General features: G+C 36.4%; 1 protein-coding gene across 1 annotated transcript in view; it reads right to left on the reverse strand.

The window, feature by feature from the left end:
- Nucleotides 1-830: 830 nt before the first annotated feature.
- fancm (FA complementation group M) overlaps nt 831-16,066 on the reverse strand; it is a 98,231-nt gene continuing 82,995 nt past the window's right edge. Inside the window, 9 exon segments of the mRNA XM_030126059.1 lie at nt 831-1,480; nt 4,530-4,824; nt 6,649-6,997; nt 8,310-8,403; nt 8,890-9,371; nt 11,199-11,305; nt 12,236-12,401; nt 14,913-15,026; nt 15,246-15,314. Coding sequence (XP_029981919.1) covers nt 1,354-1,480; nt 4,530-4,824; nt 6,649-6,997; nt 8,310-8,403; nt 8,890-9,371; nt 11,199-11,305; nt 12,236-12,401; nt 14,913-15,026; nt 15,246-15,314 — 1,803 coding nt within the window. The 3' untranslated portion in view covers nt 831-1,353.

Genomic DNA, 16,066 nt, shown 5'->3' on the forward strand with positions numbered 1-16,066 from the left:
CCCCCTTCTCCCCCAGTCTATCTCTATCGCTCTCTCTTTCTCTCTTTCTTTACCCTCTCTCTTTAACCCCAACTGGTCAAGGCAGACGGCCATCCTCCAGGAGTCTGGGTCTGCTCCAGGTTTCTGCTGTTAAAGGTAGTTTTTCCTTCCACTGTCACCAGTCACAGGTGTTTGCTCCTGGAGGATTCTGTTGGGTTTCTGTAAATTGGCTTAGAGTCTGGTTTTTGACCAACTCTATATATAAAGTGTCATGAGATAACTTTTTTTGTGATCTGGCATTATATAAATAAAATTTGATTGATTGAGTGATTTAATTGGTTTTCCCCTGTAAGTCGCTTTGGAAAAAAGCGTCTGCCAAAAGCATAAACATAAACATAATGTTGCCTTTGTGTTCTGTACATTTTTATTTACACGGTTTTGCACCAAAAGCAGCATGCACACTATGTAGTTCTGTCATGGGGTGGTGAAATAAAACTGGAATTTTTCTCTGGTATTTTACACAATGTCCTGGAAATACACCACAAACAAAAAGTTAAGGATATTTCTTTTTTTTTTTTTTTGCCATTTGTAAATAAAACTGTCTGGTCATTAATTAAATGTGTTTCAATTCAATTCACACATAAAAAAAAGTGCAGTGCAAGATTCCCAACTGAAAAAAAAGCCCAAAAATTAAAACTATCCTTAACTTTTTGTTTGTAGTGTATGGGTAGACAGAAGTTTCAGTACACCTATTATAAAAAAGATACAAGTCTGACCTCTAGTGGCTGCATGTGAATATTAAAAATACTACTTAAATTGGGGATTGGAATACAAAATTAGTCACAATAATGTATAAAAATAGCATTGTTTATTAAACAAATCTGCCACATTTTATGATATATTTATGAGTACATTTGTAAACAAGGTGTCCATTATTTTAACGGAAAAAATAAATTATTCAAGCGTCAATCAAATGTTGATTGATTCCTCATAATGATCAAATCACAGTGTTGTCTTTACGTAACACTGTATGATGAGTTAAGTGCAGGAGGTTTAAGATGAACCAGTAAGAAGTACAAAAAAGTACACATATTGCATATATTACAGAATAAGAGCATGTGTGATCATCACAGTGAGTTGGATCAGCTTACTGTGGGTTGAGGCTCTTCTTTAACAGGAATATGAGTGAAGATAAGAGCATTCATGACCTGGTATCTGAGACTGAAAACAGTAATGAAATAGGCCCCGATAATGTGGGAGAAGAAAGTCCACAGGACAGATGTAATGAATGAGATGAAAAAAAGAAAAGATAGTAAAGAAAATGAGGGATGAGCGGTAGGACCAGACACCAGGCTGTTGAATTCTCCTGTGGTTTTAGCTGATTTTTCTTGCTTTCGATGCGTTCATGAGGAATGAGTCGGAGGAGTAGTGCAGGAAGCGGTAGATCTCCTGGGCTCTGGGTCGACTCATGCAGCCTCCCTTCTGGATGGCTTCGATGGAGCTGGGATGTGAACACAGGCAGGTTAAACATGAGGGAAAGCAGTGGAGTTCATGTTTACTGCCTCTGAAATAACAGGGTTCCACAGGGTCTTTAAGTCTTAAAAGTCTTGAATTTACAAATCTACATTTAATACCCTAAAAAAGTCTTTAATGGTATTAAATTATATATGGTAAGTCTTAAATTATGTTGCCTTAACCCAGGGGTGTCATACTCATTTTAGTTCAGGGGCCACATTCAGCTAAATTTGATCTGAAGTGGGCTGAACCAGTAAAATAATAACATAACTAGAAGCACTCAGAGAGCGCAGACCTCCGCCAAGGCTGATCAGTGGGCCCCCCCGTGGGCCCCCCCACCCCCGATCACCACCAAAATTTAGTCATTTCTTCCTTATCCCATTTCCAACAAACCCTGAAAATTTCATCCAAATCTGTCCATAACTTTTTGAGTTATGTTGCACACTAACGGACAGACAAACAAACAGACAGACAAACAAACCCTGGCAAAAACATAACCTCCTTGGCGGAGGTAATAATATATAAATAATGCCAACTCCAAACTTTTCTCTCTGTTTTAGAGCAAAAAAAGTAAATTTACATTATGAAAAGGTTTACATCTACAAACTATCCTTTCAAAAGATGTGAAAAAATAAGTGTAATTTTAACAATATCATGCCGCAGTTTATCATTTACACATGTACGTTATAACTTACAGATCACGGTGGATCTACAAACACACAAAATATTTAACCCTTTCATGCATAGTGGTCACTACAGTGGACAGCTATTCTACAGCTGTTCTCTTGTATATTCATGGATTTTGTTGTTCTTTTCGTTGTTTTTTTGTTTTTGTTTTTTCTTTACACATATCTTTAAGTTTTAAGACACTACATATCTTTTCTGACATGAACTGGTAACATTATGTAGATCTCTCCTGAGGATAAACCCCCAGAATCACAAGCCTTCCCCACAGTTTTCACACAATGTATCAGTAAATACATGTTTCTGTGTGTCAAAAATTAAACGTGTGGTGTCCAGCTGAGTAGATATTTTTGCAACTTCATGAAAAATAGATTCATAAGAATTTTCTTGTCATTATTACTTTTTTAATGTATTTTTAAATTTTTTTTTAAAATTATTTTTATTTTATTTATTTATTTTTTATATATTTTTCAGAAGAAAATTTTCTATCACATTGTTTTTTTCATGCCTAAAGAGGAATAAAAACACTCAGGAAAAAATTTTGATTAAGGTTCTCATAATTCGTGCATGAAAGGGTTAATAACAGTATAACAATATTAACAATATTGTTAAAATTGTACTTCTCTTAAGACATTTCAGGTTCATGTTTGTTCAGGTTATTCACATTTCTTGCAAAATTATACTTTGTTTTAGTGTAAATACATAAAAATATTTACATTTACAAAGAGAAAAATGTGGAGTTGTCATTATTTCTATGTTATTATGATAGTATTTTACTGGTCCTGCCCACTGGAGATTGAATTGGCCTGAATGTGGAACCTGAACTAAAAGGATTGTTAATATCTTGTTTTTGCATTTCACAAATTCATCCCAAGGGCCGGATTGGACCCTTAGTCGGGCCGGATTTGGCCCCCGGGCCGCATGTTTGACACCTGTGCCTTAACCCATAAAGATCCAAACATCCACCCGCACCAAAACCACCTACTGATCTAAAGTGTTTAATACCTGTTCATCCACTAATCCTATCAATCCATGTAAATAATTGGGGTTAAATACAGTTATTCATCTTTTCATGGTCATCAGATATGACCCATTTGGACGTTAAGAGGCTCTGTGGTTACCGTGGAAACACCATTATCTTCTACAACATTGATTCACCAGTAAAACCCATACAGTTGGATCAATGACAGTGGATGGAGACACTTGGTTAATGTTTAGTTAATGATAGATTTTACTGAAAAATGCACTTTTTCTTCAGTTTTCTTTGTTTTTGATATAATAACCCTCAACTTTAATATGAGCTTTTATGAACACCTTCATGATCAGTAAATTAAATATAAGAAAATATGTGATTTTCACTGAAAAAGCGCAAAATACTGAGTATAATATTAGAATAAATGGTGACAAATCACTTAAGAAAGGGTTGATAGAGAGAAATATTCATTTGGGAACTACCACAAAAGTACACTGGGTCTTTATGGGTTAAACTTGTTGGTTATATTGTGTTTAAATGTGTCTGTTAAATGTTTGAGCTGCGAAGAAAGTAACGATAGTCAACTCAGTTCCACCTGTTCCAACCAGACCATTTATATTGAGATTAGGAACCAGTTATCGCTAACTTTGCAGCCCCCGGTGAGAAATACCTTGGAACGATGGGAACAATGGAGTAAATAAGTACATTTTCCTAAACTCTAGGAGGCACATTTTTGCCAGTATGGCTGTGGAATGGGCATTAAATTCTGTTCTAAGTAGTCTTAAAAAAAGTCTTAAATGTACTTATTGGAGGGAAAAAAGCTCTGATAAGGAAGTGGCTACAACCAGATGGACCATCACAATCTATGAAATCTATGTAATAGAGAAGCTATCCTTCTCATTAAAAGTGAAACAGGATAAATTTATGGAAATGTGGTCGAAATGGAATGTACATATCACCCCATTGAGGCCAGATTTAACTTAACTGGAAATGACTAATTATAACTGGACTGGTAGAATGTAAAAAATCTGAAACGTGTAAGGATTTTGGAGTAAGAATAATGAAAATAAGGAGAAAAAAGTGACATGTTTTCATTCTATGGTGTATTTTTTTAACAAAATATAACAAAAAAAGGGAAGACTTACTTTAAGAACAGTCGTTTTTGTTTTGTTTCTAAACAGAGAACTTATATGGAATGTGTGTATGTTAAATTTCATTGTTGATTTTTTCAGACATGATATACAAATGTGCTTAGTTATCTGTTGTAAAGTATCTTTCCAAATGAAAAAATAAAATTACGTTAAAAAAAAGGTTTCAATTTAACTTGTAGAAGCCTGTGGGAACCCTGAATAAACTAGATCAAAGAAAAAAACCTCACCTGTTTATGAGTTGTGCGACTGACCCAAAATTGTGGCTCATGTTGAGAGCGTGGACGTAGTTGACCGAAGGCAGGCTTAAGTACAGCTGCAGCGCCTGTTGCCTGTGCTGACCTTTGACCTCCAGTGGGACGGTGATTCCTTGTGCCTTCCGTTGCTCCAGCTTTGCCAGCTCTGCCAGTAAACCGGCGCTCTCTTCAGCGCCGCCGCTCCATAGTAAACGCACTCCTGACCGCACCAGCGCCGCCACAGTGCTGTCATAGTAACGCGTCCGCTGGAAAGGCCGCGACGCCTCGCCTAAGACAGTCATAGTCATCAGGAAAAAAAAAAACAAAACACAGACTGTTACTGACATATTGATGTTTGTAGCAGGGATCGTTAAAACTTGATCCTCTGTACCACAGGTGTCAAACATGCGGCCCAGGGGCCAAAACTGGCCCGCTGAAGGGTCTAATCTGGCCCGCGAGATGAATGAGTGAAATGCAAAAATTATACCGAATAGATGAACAATCAAGGATGTAAAAATCATTTTAGGTCAATTCAATCTAAAGTGGGTCAGACCAGTAAAATACAATCATAATAACCTATAAATAATGAAAAACACACATTTTCCTCTTTGTTTTAGTGTAAAAAAAAGTCAAATAGACAAAAATGTTTACATTTAGTCTAGGCCTTTTACAAAAAAATGTGAACAACCAGAACAAATATGAACAACCTGAAATGTCTTAAAAGAAGTAAGTGGCATTTTAATAAAATTCTACATGTTATTAAATGTTTGGTGCATTTGTAGATCCACTGTGATCTGTAAGTTATAATGTACATGTGTAAATGACAAACTGAGGCACAATATTGTTAAAATTGCACTTATTTTTCTTAAGAATTTTCAGATTGTTCATATTTGTTCATGTTATGTTCGAGTACAGTTTGTAGATGGGAACATTTTCATTACGGAATTTGACTTTTTTTTACTCAAAAACAGAGAATACTTTGAAGTTTACATTATTTATCAGTTTTTATCCTGTTATTTGTAGTATTTTACTGGTCCGGCCCACTTTAGATCATATCAGGCTGTATGTAGCCCCTGAAGTAAAATGAGTTTGACACCCCTGCTCTATACAGTAGTGGAAAGAAGTTTTCAGACACCCTTAAAATTTTATTCTCAAATATCATCATGAAATATTTGCGGAAAAATCTTTTTTGTGTTTCATTATGTGTGGCTGCATCAGACACAAACAAATGCATTTTTTTTTTGTTTAAAGTTCACAAAAAAACCCAGAATCAATATTGAGAGAAATTAACTAAAAAAATAAAACATCTCTGAGACATTCTGGGATAAAAAAAAAACAATTTAAATTAAACTAACCAATGCAATGATATTTATTACAATATAAAACTATATTATAACATTTGTCATTATTATTCTGTTGCCCAGACCCCTGGTAGAAAAGACATTCAACGTGTCCCAATACTTCTGTCTATATAGTGTGGCTTAGTATTACCACTTTGTTCTAGGACTGACTTAGACAAACTTTATTGATCCACAAGAAAAAAGAAAAAAAAAAGGAAAGTAAGTATGAAGAGATAAAAACAATAAATTATATGAATAGAATACACTAATAAAGCAGAAAAAAGTACAAGATTTGCACATGTAGAAATGTACAGGAAATAGAAGTAAATATACACTATAAACATACAGGCGTAAAAGTGACTAAGGTAATAGTAATGTGAATGTGAGGATGTTGCAATAGTTCATTGTAATATCATTAAAGGTGCAGAGTGGAAACAGCAGAGTATCTAGATAGGATTTTTTGTGTTGTGTGTATGTTGTCTATATGTTTTTTGTTTTTTTGTTGTTGTTTAGTTTTGTGTTTTTTCTTCCCCTCTTCAGCTTTGACTTGTGCAATTCATTTTCTTCCTTTCCAGTTTGGAAATTAACTGGTACGATAACTAACATTGCTAAATGAGCTTTGTTGTCAAGGAGTGTTTATGATTGTATGTGATCAGTGTTTGATCTGGATGATCAATAAAACTAGTTCCAAAAAAAAAAAAAAAAAAAAAAAAAAAAAAAAAAGGTGCAGTGTGGTTCTTCTCCTCAGTCACACCACCTTGTTCAGGACTCACCTGGCTTGGTTCGGTCTTTCTCTATGATCAGACAGACACGTTCGAACAGTCCCTGCAGACCGCCCACTCTGTCCACCAGACGCTTCCTGTTCTGCATCGAAGCCAAGTCTGACTGGCTGTGGCGCTCCACCGCCATCCGGTTGCTGACGATGAAGTAGCCTCCGTCCAGGGAGCAGATGTGGACGGAGGCTGAGTGTCGCTGGCGGAGGCTGGTCATCAGCTCCACGCCGCCGCTGAGACAGCGACTGTCCACCAGGATGTAGACGGGCCCCGGTGGAGCAGGGGACCGGCTGGTGGACATCTGAGGCTGAGGGACCAAAGAGGAGGAGGAGGAGGAGCCAGGGACAGTCTGGACAAAAGACACAAACGTTGGACAGTATGTCATTTATCTATGACGTTACATACTTAGAATTCAGTGTTTAAAAAAAACTACAGGAATAAACAGGTGTGAAAGAAGAAAAAAATATCGTCTGTAAGTTTTCATTTTCACAGGTCATCGTTCATTATTAATCATTTTTGAATTTCAACTAGACTGGTTTGGTTCTTGTTTGAAAACTACAAAGATATGGTTAAAACTGTATTATATGTTTACAAAATCCTAAATTAAAAATTATCAAGATAAAATATCTTTAGTTTTTTTCATTTTTTGTAAATGAATTACAAACTTATGAATGTAACAAATTACCTGTAAACAGTGACTAAAACACACCTATAATTGTCTTTTACAGATGGTTGTTCATCTTTCCTTAGTTAACATTATTTTTATAACTGTATAATATTTTTAGTTTTTAAACAATCACAGCAAAGCTCATGTTACAAAAAATGACTGAAACTAACACTGACATTTAAATATTCAGTTAAAAAAAAGCTATAAACTATTATAACCTTAGTGCATATTCATCTTTCCCGAGTTAAAACATATTTTTTAATGTTATATTTTATTTTGTTTGTATAATTTTACCAAACAAACCTCATATTGAAAAAAAAGACTAAGACTAACACTGAATCTAGCAACAAAAACCAAAAACTAACACTATAAAACTATATTTAAAGACTAAAACTAAACTGATTCTGTATATTTTCTTTTGGTTTTATAATTTTCACCCAACAAACCTCATGTTGCAAAAAAAGACTAAAACTAGCAACAAAGACAAAAACTAACACCATAAAACCATATTTAAAGACTAAAACTACAATGGAATTTAAATATTCAATTGAAATAAAAGCTATAAACTATTATAACCTTAGTGCATGTTCATCTTTCCTAAGTTTAAATTTTTTTTAATGGTATAATATTTTATTTTGTTTGTATAATTTTCACCAAATAAACCTCATGTTGCAAAAAAGACTAAAACTAACAACAAAAAATAAAAACTAACACCGTAAAACCATATTTAAAGACTAAAACTAAACTGAAATTTAAATATTCAATTAAAATAAAAGCTACAAACTATTAAAACCTTAACGCATGTTCATCTTTCCTAAGTTAAAGCATTTTTAAAGAATAACTAACACCATAAAACCATATTTAAAGACTCAAACTAAACTGAAATTTAAATATTCCATTCAAATAAAAGCTATAACCTATTATAACCTTGGTCTTGCCATCATACATAACGGCCGATCTGACCTTTGACCTGTGGACAGTCATGTGACTTTACCTGCTTTGTCTGATTGGATGATAACAGTGACTCTGACTCCATGAAGTCCAGCTCATCAGACAGTAGATGCTGCTGTTCTAACCTCTGGCGACACCTGCAGGAACATACAAACATTGCTGTAATAACTGTGAGGGTTCATGGACTGTATTAGTGTAAATACAGTAGTCAACCTTTGCTAGGGATCGGGACTGTAACTTTGCTATATTCGGGGGTGTAATTCTGGAAACTTGAAAATTTACTTTCCCAGTGGAGTACAGCCTGCGGATGCGGATGGTGGCCACACACATTATTGACATCACACCGTATGTGTTTCAGAACATTCTGAGTGGTTTCAGTGAAAACAAAATTGGAAGAGTAATTGTTGTGAACTCTAATTTCTAGGGTTGTATCACCCTTTTGCCAGAGAGTGCAATAAAAATTTATGTTTTTTTACCTTTTGGTCCATTTTTCTTTACATGACTAGCCAAAGTACACACATAATATATGAAGTCACCCAAAATATTATACAACATCAACTATTGTGCAAATATAAAACTGATCCCTAGCAAATGTTGACTAGTATATTTGAGGATTCCATCACCTCTGGTTCTGCTGTTCTCCACTCACTGCTCCTCTTTGTGCTTTACTCAGCAGCGACACCTTGGATGCGATAGTAGAGGTGGAGGAGGTGAAGGAGGTGGACTTCTGCTCCTGCTCTGCTGACTTTGAGCTCAGATTTGCGACACCTCTCCCTCCTGCCGTTCCGCTTGCATCTTCACTGACTTGCTCCGTCTCCTCGTCACTGGAGTCCTCCACGCGTATGACCCGGGCCCGTTTGGCTTTCACCCCCCCTCTGTGTACGAGTGGACGCTCAGCTTTAGTCTCAGCACCAGCTCTGGCTTTGTGCAGGAAAACCCTCCTCCTGGTGGCGTACTGCCTCCTGCCGTCCACGTAGGACTCTTCAGGCAGGAGTTCAACTCCTTCTTCTTCCTCATTATCATCTTCCTCACTGTTCTCCAGCTCCTCTTCATCACTGCCCACCACAAAGCTGTCCTCTGCATAGGTCTCATCCACCTCAGGAACCTGCAACCGGAAGAACTTTGTTCAGACCAAAAATACACAACATTCTACCTGTAACTCATTCATGTTCCATACTGAAATAAACAATTTCAAAATGTATTAAAATGTTTCCTCTACATGCACGGTGGACCTTGAGGATTACAGTTAACCCTTTACAGGTCACTCATAGAAATACTCTGAAATTCTACATTTCAACCTGAGTGTGTTATTAGAGGACATAACAAGACTATTACTTATTATTGTTACGTAGAAAATCAAGATCAGTGAAATTACCATATTTGGTTCCTTACCCATAAGTGGCAAAACAATAAATAAATACCAGAAATATAAAAAAAAGATTAATTTAAATTCATTCATATAAACCTAAATGGACTGTAATTGATACAAATACATTATTACAAATATTAAATTATTTAACTCATTGTTGTATTGTGGCTGCCTCCGCCGCTACCATCGCCACAATAATACTAGCAAATTAGACTACTGCTATTATTATTATTATTATTATTATATATTTTTGTATTATTACAACAATGATCATTTTCCCCCTCACTCCCCCCTCTCTCTTTCTCACTTTCATTCCCACTCCCCTCTTCCCCTTTTCCCTACCGCCCTTAATCAAACTATATTGTTTAGTTGCTCTGTACATTTATGATCTTTTTCATTGTAATATGATGTTGTCACTGTTGTTGTTTGTCATTACTCTGTCGTTGTTGTTGTTGTTTTTGGTTTGTTTATTTGTTTGATTTTCCCTTTGTTTAAAGGTGTGGGAGACTTTCGTGACCAATTTTTCATCAGATCTGTCACACCTCAGTCATAGCCTCAGTATCAGGAATCTGTAAGTCTTTCTGTGATTACTCACCTCTTGCATTATGGTGAACAGTTTCTTAGTGCCATCCACCAGAAACAAACCATTTTTTTGCAGACAGTGCCAGTAGGAAACTCGGGCATCTTCGGAATTTTGTCGCGACATGCATTGTGGGAAAGGGAAGTTCGTGCAGCCGCCTGACAGTGGCAGCGGCATTTCAACCACATGATATTATATGGATGAAACAAACACAACGCTGAAACGGATGAAATGCGGAAACGGCTGGAGGAATATGCATAGAGGGAAGGGAGCTCCTGCCGTTTCCGCGTCATGTCTATAGCAGCTGCCACCGTCAGGCGGCTGCGCGAGCCTCTGTTTCCCACAATGCATGTTGCGACAAAATTCCAAAGATGCCCAAGTTACCTCCTGGCTCTGTTTGTGAACACATGGTTTGTTTATGGTGGATGGCACTTAGAAATTGTTCACCGTGATGCAAGAGATTCAGGTGAGTAATCACAGAAAGACTTACAGATTCATGACACTGAGGCTATGACTGAGGATTTACAGATTTGATGAAAAATTGGTCATGAGAGCGTTTTTGTCGTTTTTCTGTCCACAACATCTTCTTAACTGTCACTAATAAAAAAAAAGAAATAAAAAAAATACAAGAAAAACACTATGATAATAACCTATAAATACTGACAACTCCAATTTTTTCTCTTTGTTTTAATGTAAAAAATTACATTGCTTGAAAATGTTTACATCTACAAACTATCCTTTCACAAAAATGTGAATAATTTGTAAAGGCTTAAGAGAAGCAAGTGCCATTTTTAACAATATTCAGCCTGTTACTAAATCTTCTGTGTATTTGTAGATCCACTGTGATCTGTGAGTTGTAATGAATATCCATAAATGATAAGCAGGGGCATAAAACTTTTTAAATTGCACTTTTCTTGCCTGGGAAGGGTACCATTATTATTCATAAAGTAAAAAAAAAATTGTCAAAATGACATGTAGTGTACCTGGGAGAATATGTCCATGTTATGATGGTTTCGGTGGGACATTTTAAACTTGCCACGGACTGCAGGACTTCTCACTGACTTCAGGTAAATCCCTTGCATTTCCGAGTCTGAGACAGAGGACAGACAGGAAGTTTATCATACACCAAAAAACATCAAATGAATTCATTGGTAAAATACATATTTTTATGATGGGTGATCACACTCACATACTTTGGGATTGCCCAAAAACACAGACATTTTAGAAAAACATTAAAGAGTTGGAAAAATTTTTGGAAAGACCCTTTGTTGTTCTTATTAGATATGTTTCCTAATCACCTGTTCACTACAGAACAGTGTTATATACTTAAAACTGATAACTATTAACTGACTGAACCTCCTGTGATAATTCACTGGTTGCAAAAAGTAAAACATGTCCACATGATGGAGTACATGATGGCTCAGTTACAACTAAAAGAGCCTGTTTTTCTGAAAAGATGGACCCCAGTCACTGAATATTTGGGCTAAGATGCCTATACCTTTGCCGCCTAAATTATATAATACAGTGGAAACTTATATATACGCTGTTTACCTCTATTTTCCTCAACCTTGTGAAACCATTTGTGCAGCGCCAGGCTCTGGAACCTGATTCCTGTCAACAAGATCAATACTTTCCTTGGTAACCTGCTGTATGTGAACTGATGTGTGTTTTCTGCCCCCTGGTGGTCAAATCTCAAGATGTGTTGTTTTTTTTATTTTTTACCCCCGCCAAGGAACGGCGGAGGTTATGTTTTCATCGGGTTTGTCTGTTTGTTTGTTAGCAAGATAACTCAAAAAGTGATGGAAGGCTTTGGATGAAATTTTCAGGAAATGTTGATACTGGCACAAGGAAGAAATGATTAAATTTTGGTGGTGTTTTATTTTCATTTACATATTTTTTCTCCCTCTTTTCACTGATGATGTTAATTGCCTGTTATAGAAAAAAAGATGGCAATAAAGTAAAAAAAAAAATTTAATTAAATAAAAAATATTATTATTTGTGTATGACTGTGTTGCTGTACCATTCAACCCCTGGGAAAAATGTGAGTTATCGACCACAAAGCCTTCCAGAGACTGGTTCTGATCCTCCCCGTCCTCTTCATCGGATGAAACATCTGCTGCGTCATCGTCGTCCAACAGCTCTGCTTCCTCGTCCAGGAACTGATGTCTTCTTCGAATCGCAGAGCGCTGACAAGAGGAACAAGATGAGAAATGTCAAGGCAGATACCGAGGATGACCATACAACAACAACCGTGATATTTATAGACGTGACATTTTTGGTTTGTGGGGAAGACGCGGCGTCTGGGCAAAAAAAATAAGACACAGACAGAAATACCTGTTTATTTTTTAAAGGTCAAATGTTAGAGATTAGAGCTCAAACAGCATGAAAATGTGGACACACAAATACCCACACACTTTAAAATGTTAAATGGGGTTTCTTGAGGTGGAGTTTATACACAATTTATACATAATAGCCTCATTGGAATTACATGAGCTGACCATGATTATTTGGCACAGTTGTGGTCATCAGTTCCACATTGTTTTCCACTGGTGCTGTTTTAATAACTATAAAGAACTGAATTATTCTCTGCTTCTCCTTCTTTGACCTTTTCTCTCTTAATTTTCTCTTCTATTTACGCCACAGTGAATACATGTTACCGACTTGACTTCTTCCCTGGAGTCTTTGTGCTTTATCTCCTCACAGGTTTTCCATGGACCATCTCTGGACCTGCTGCTGTGGTCCTTCTCTCCTGCCTTTATCGTCATCACTCACATATCCATATAGTTATGAAAATGTTTATTATATACTTCCATAGATGGTAGAGGTTTCAATTATTTGTACTAACTGTTGTAGTAGTAGTACATCCACTATTAGTACTTGTACTTGTAGTAGTAATATTAACAGTCATGGACCTTTGTTCTGGTTTCTAGTAATTACACTAACACCAGCTGATCTACTTTAGACAGTTCTAGTTCAGTTATCTGTGCATTATTGCATCCATGTGTCTCCCCCTACCCCCCACCCCCTTCTCCCCCAGTCTCTCTCTCTCTTTTTCTCTTCCTTTACCCTCTCTCTTTCACCCCAACTGGTCCTGTCAGACGTCCATCCTCCAGGAGTCTGGGTCTGCTCCAGGTTTCTGCTGTTAAAGGTAGTTTTTCCTTCCACTGTCACCAGTCACAAGTGTTTGCTCCTGGAGGATTCTGTTGGCTTTCTGTAAATTGGCTTGAGAATCTGGTTTCGACCAGCTCTATATGTAAAGTGTCATGAGATAACTTTTGTTATGATTTGGCACTATTTAATAAAATTTGATTCATTTATTTTTCTTATCAATTAAAGAGGGCACTTTTCAGTTTATATTTTGCACGCAAAATTTACTTATAACGATTTATAATTTTTAATATATTAAAGTTAAATATACGTTGTTTGTTTGCAAAGTTTTGAAAATAAAAACTGGCATAGGAACAAATTTTGCCCCATTTTTTTTCCTGAATTTTCCTCATTTCTTGAATTTCCCTTGGGATTAATAAAGTATCTATCTATCTATCTATCTATCTATCTATCTATCTATCTATCTATCTATCTATCTATCTATCTATCTATCTATCTATCTATCTATCTATCTATCTATCTATCTATCTATCTATCTATCTATCCATCCATCCATCCATCCATCCATCCATCCATCCATCCATCCATCCATCCATCCATCCATCCATCCATCCATCTTCAAAAATGCTGAAGCGAGGCTTGGGGGGAGTTGGCTAAAAACATATTTCAGGGGTTACTCCACTGTAAAAAGTTTGAGAACCACTGGTCTAGTGGATTGAAAAGAACATAAATATACAGTGTATTTAGAACATTTTCACTGCATTACCCTCCCATCAGAGTATGCAGCAGTGACAACAGGGGAAAAGTTTTCAAAGCCCCCAAACTACCAAGACAAAAACGTGCCATTTTACTCCACAGCTCAAAACCAACAACCATCTAGTACATGTACTACACTGGTTAAACACCAGAGGCAATTTCTCATAGACTGCAAGGGAAGCTCAGCTTCCCCTAAAATTACAAAAATTAAATGGTTAAATATGTTCGGTTGTGTTGACATTTCATTGACTACAAATGTGTTAGAACACGTTCATCTCACAGACGAGTTCGTTCAGAATCAGCTTTATCACAAATCATTGGACTCGATTTTGTTCACTTCTCATACATTCCCGTGTCTCTGTTTTCCCATTCGATCTCTGCTCAGTGCATTTGCCCATAGACGCTCAGTGTCCATGCACTTCAGTGGGACTGAGTGGAACAGTTTTTTTCATTGCCTCAAAACTAGACAGTAATTGGATAAATGCCACAATGTTGTCCCGTACTTCCTTGTTTCAATTTAATATAATTTCAACATTTTCTTGTTTAGTTGGTACGATAAGGTCATTGACCATTTTCTTAAAAAGGAACGGAGGGCCGAATTTATGTTTAAATAACTTGACTTTTTTTTTTTTTTTACGTAAGCCGACAATGAGCTTCCCCTGTCTGAAAGATGAGCAGCCTCCACTGTTAAACACCTCATACAACCCTGCTTCCAAGACTCTATCCAACCCTATGCTGTGACAGGTGTTGGTGATTACATGTTGTGGAAATGTGAGTAATGAATAAAACAGTTCTGTTTCAGTGACAGTAGAACCATGTGTTCCTGCACAGACCTTGGCATTGGCCTGTTGGACTCGATGCTTCTCAGCCGTTATGGGTCTGCGTATGAGCACAGACTCATTCTGGAAATCATCATCAGAAACAGCGTTGTCCTCCGTTTCATTAGACTAGAGGACAAAAGAGAGACAGATAAGTCCACAGTTAATCACTCTCTTTATGGTCTTATGATGCTGCATATTATTGCCTCATTTTAACTTCAATGACTGATTTGAAATCCTTCTGAGTCGAACATAAAGTGAAAAATATTAAATCATATCAGCTCTATTAAGTTCAACCATGTGGTATATTACACTGCTCATAAAACGAAATAATAAAATAAATCTTACAGTGTCGAGTGCAGTTACACGTTTCCTGTTCATTACCACTGGAGAGTCCACGTCACTGGTGATCTTCGTCTATCAGACACAGACATGTTAAAAAATACAAACATTTATACTGTTTCTGTACGTGTTACACACAAATTGTCAATATTTTGTCACTGTGTGTGCAGTGATGTGCTATCAACACGTTTTTCACTTTTCAGCTAAAAAGGACTTTATCAAAGCTGGCAACCAGGTTGGCATGACAACTGCAGGTACCAAGGAAAATGATGGACAGACCCAGATTGAGCCATCTGAATCAGATATGGCCCACCTCTGCGGTTAACCCATAAAGACCCAAACATCCATCACCAACCAAAACCATCTGCTGGTCTAAACTGTTTAATACCTGCTGATCCATTAATTCTATCAACACTTGAAAATAATTGGTGTAAAATACAGTTTGCCATCTTTTCATGATCATCAGATATGACCCATTTGGATGTTCAGAGGCTCTCTAGTTATCATGGAAACACCGTTATCTTCTACAGCATTGACTCACCAGTAAAACCCATGGAGTTTGATTAATGAGAGTGGATAGAAATGCTTGGTTTATGTTCAGTTAATTACATATATTACTGAAAAACTCCCATTTTCTGCAGTTTTCTCTGTTTTTGATAAAATAACCCTCAACTTTAATCTGAACTTTTATTAACACCTGCATGATCAGTTGATTAAATACAGGAAAATGCCAAATTTATACTGATAAAATGCAAAATACAGAAGATAATATCATAACAATTAGTGATAAATCACTTAAGAAAGGTTAGATATAGAGAATAAGTAAT

Source organism: Sphaeramia orbicularis, chromosome 22 (genome assembly GCF_902148855.1).
Source record: "Sphaeramia orbicularis chromosome 22, fSphaOr1.1, whole genome shotgun sequence".
Taxonomy (NCBI): Eukaryota; Metazoa; Chordata; class Actinopteri; order Kurtiformes; family Apogonidae; genus Sphaeramia; species Sphaeramia orbicularis.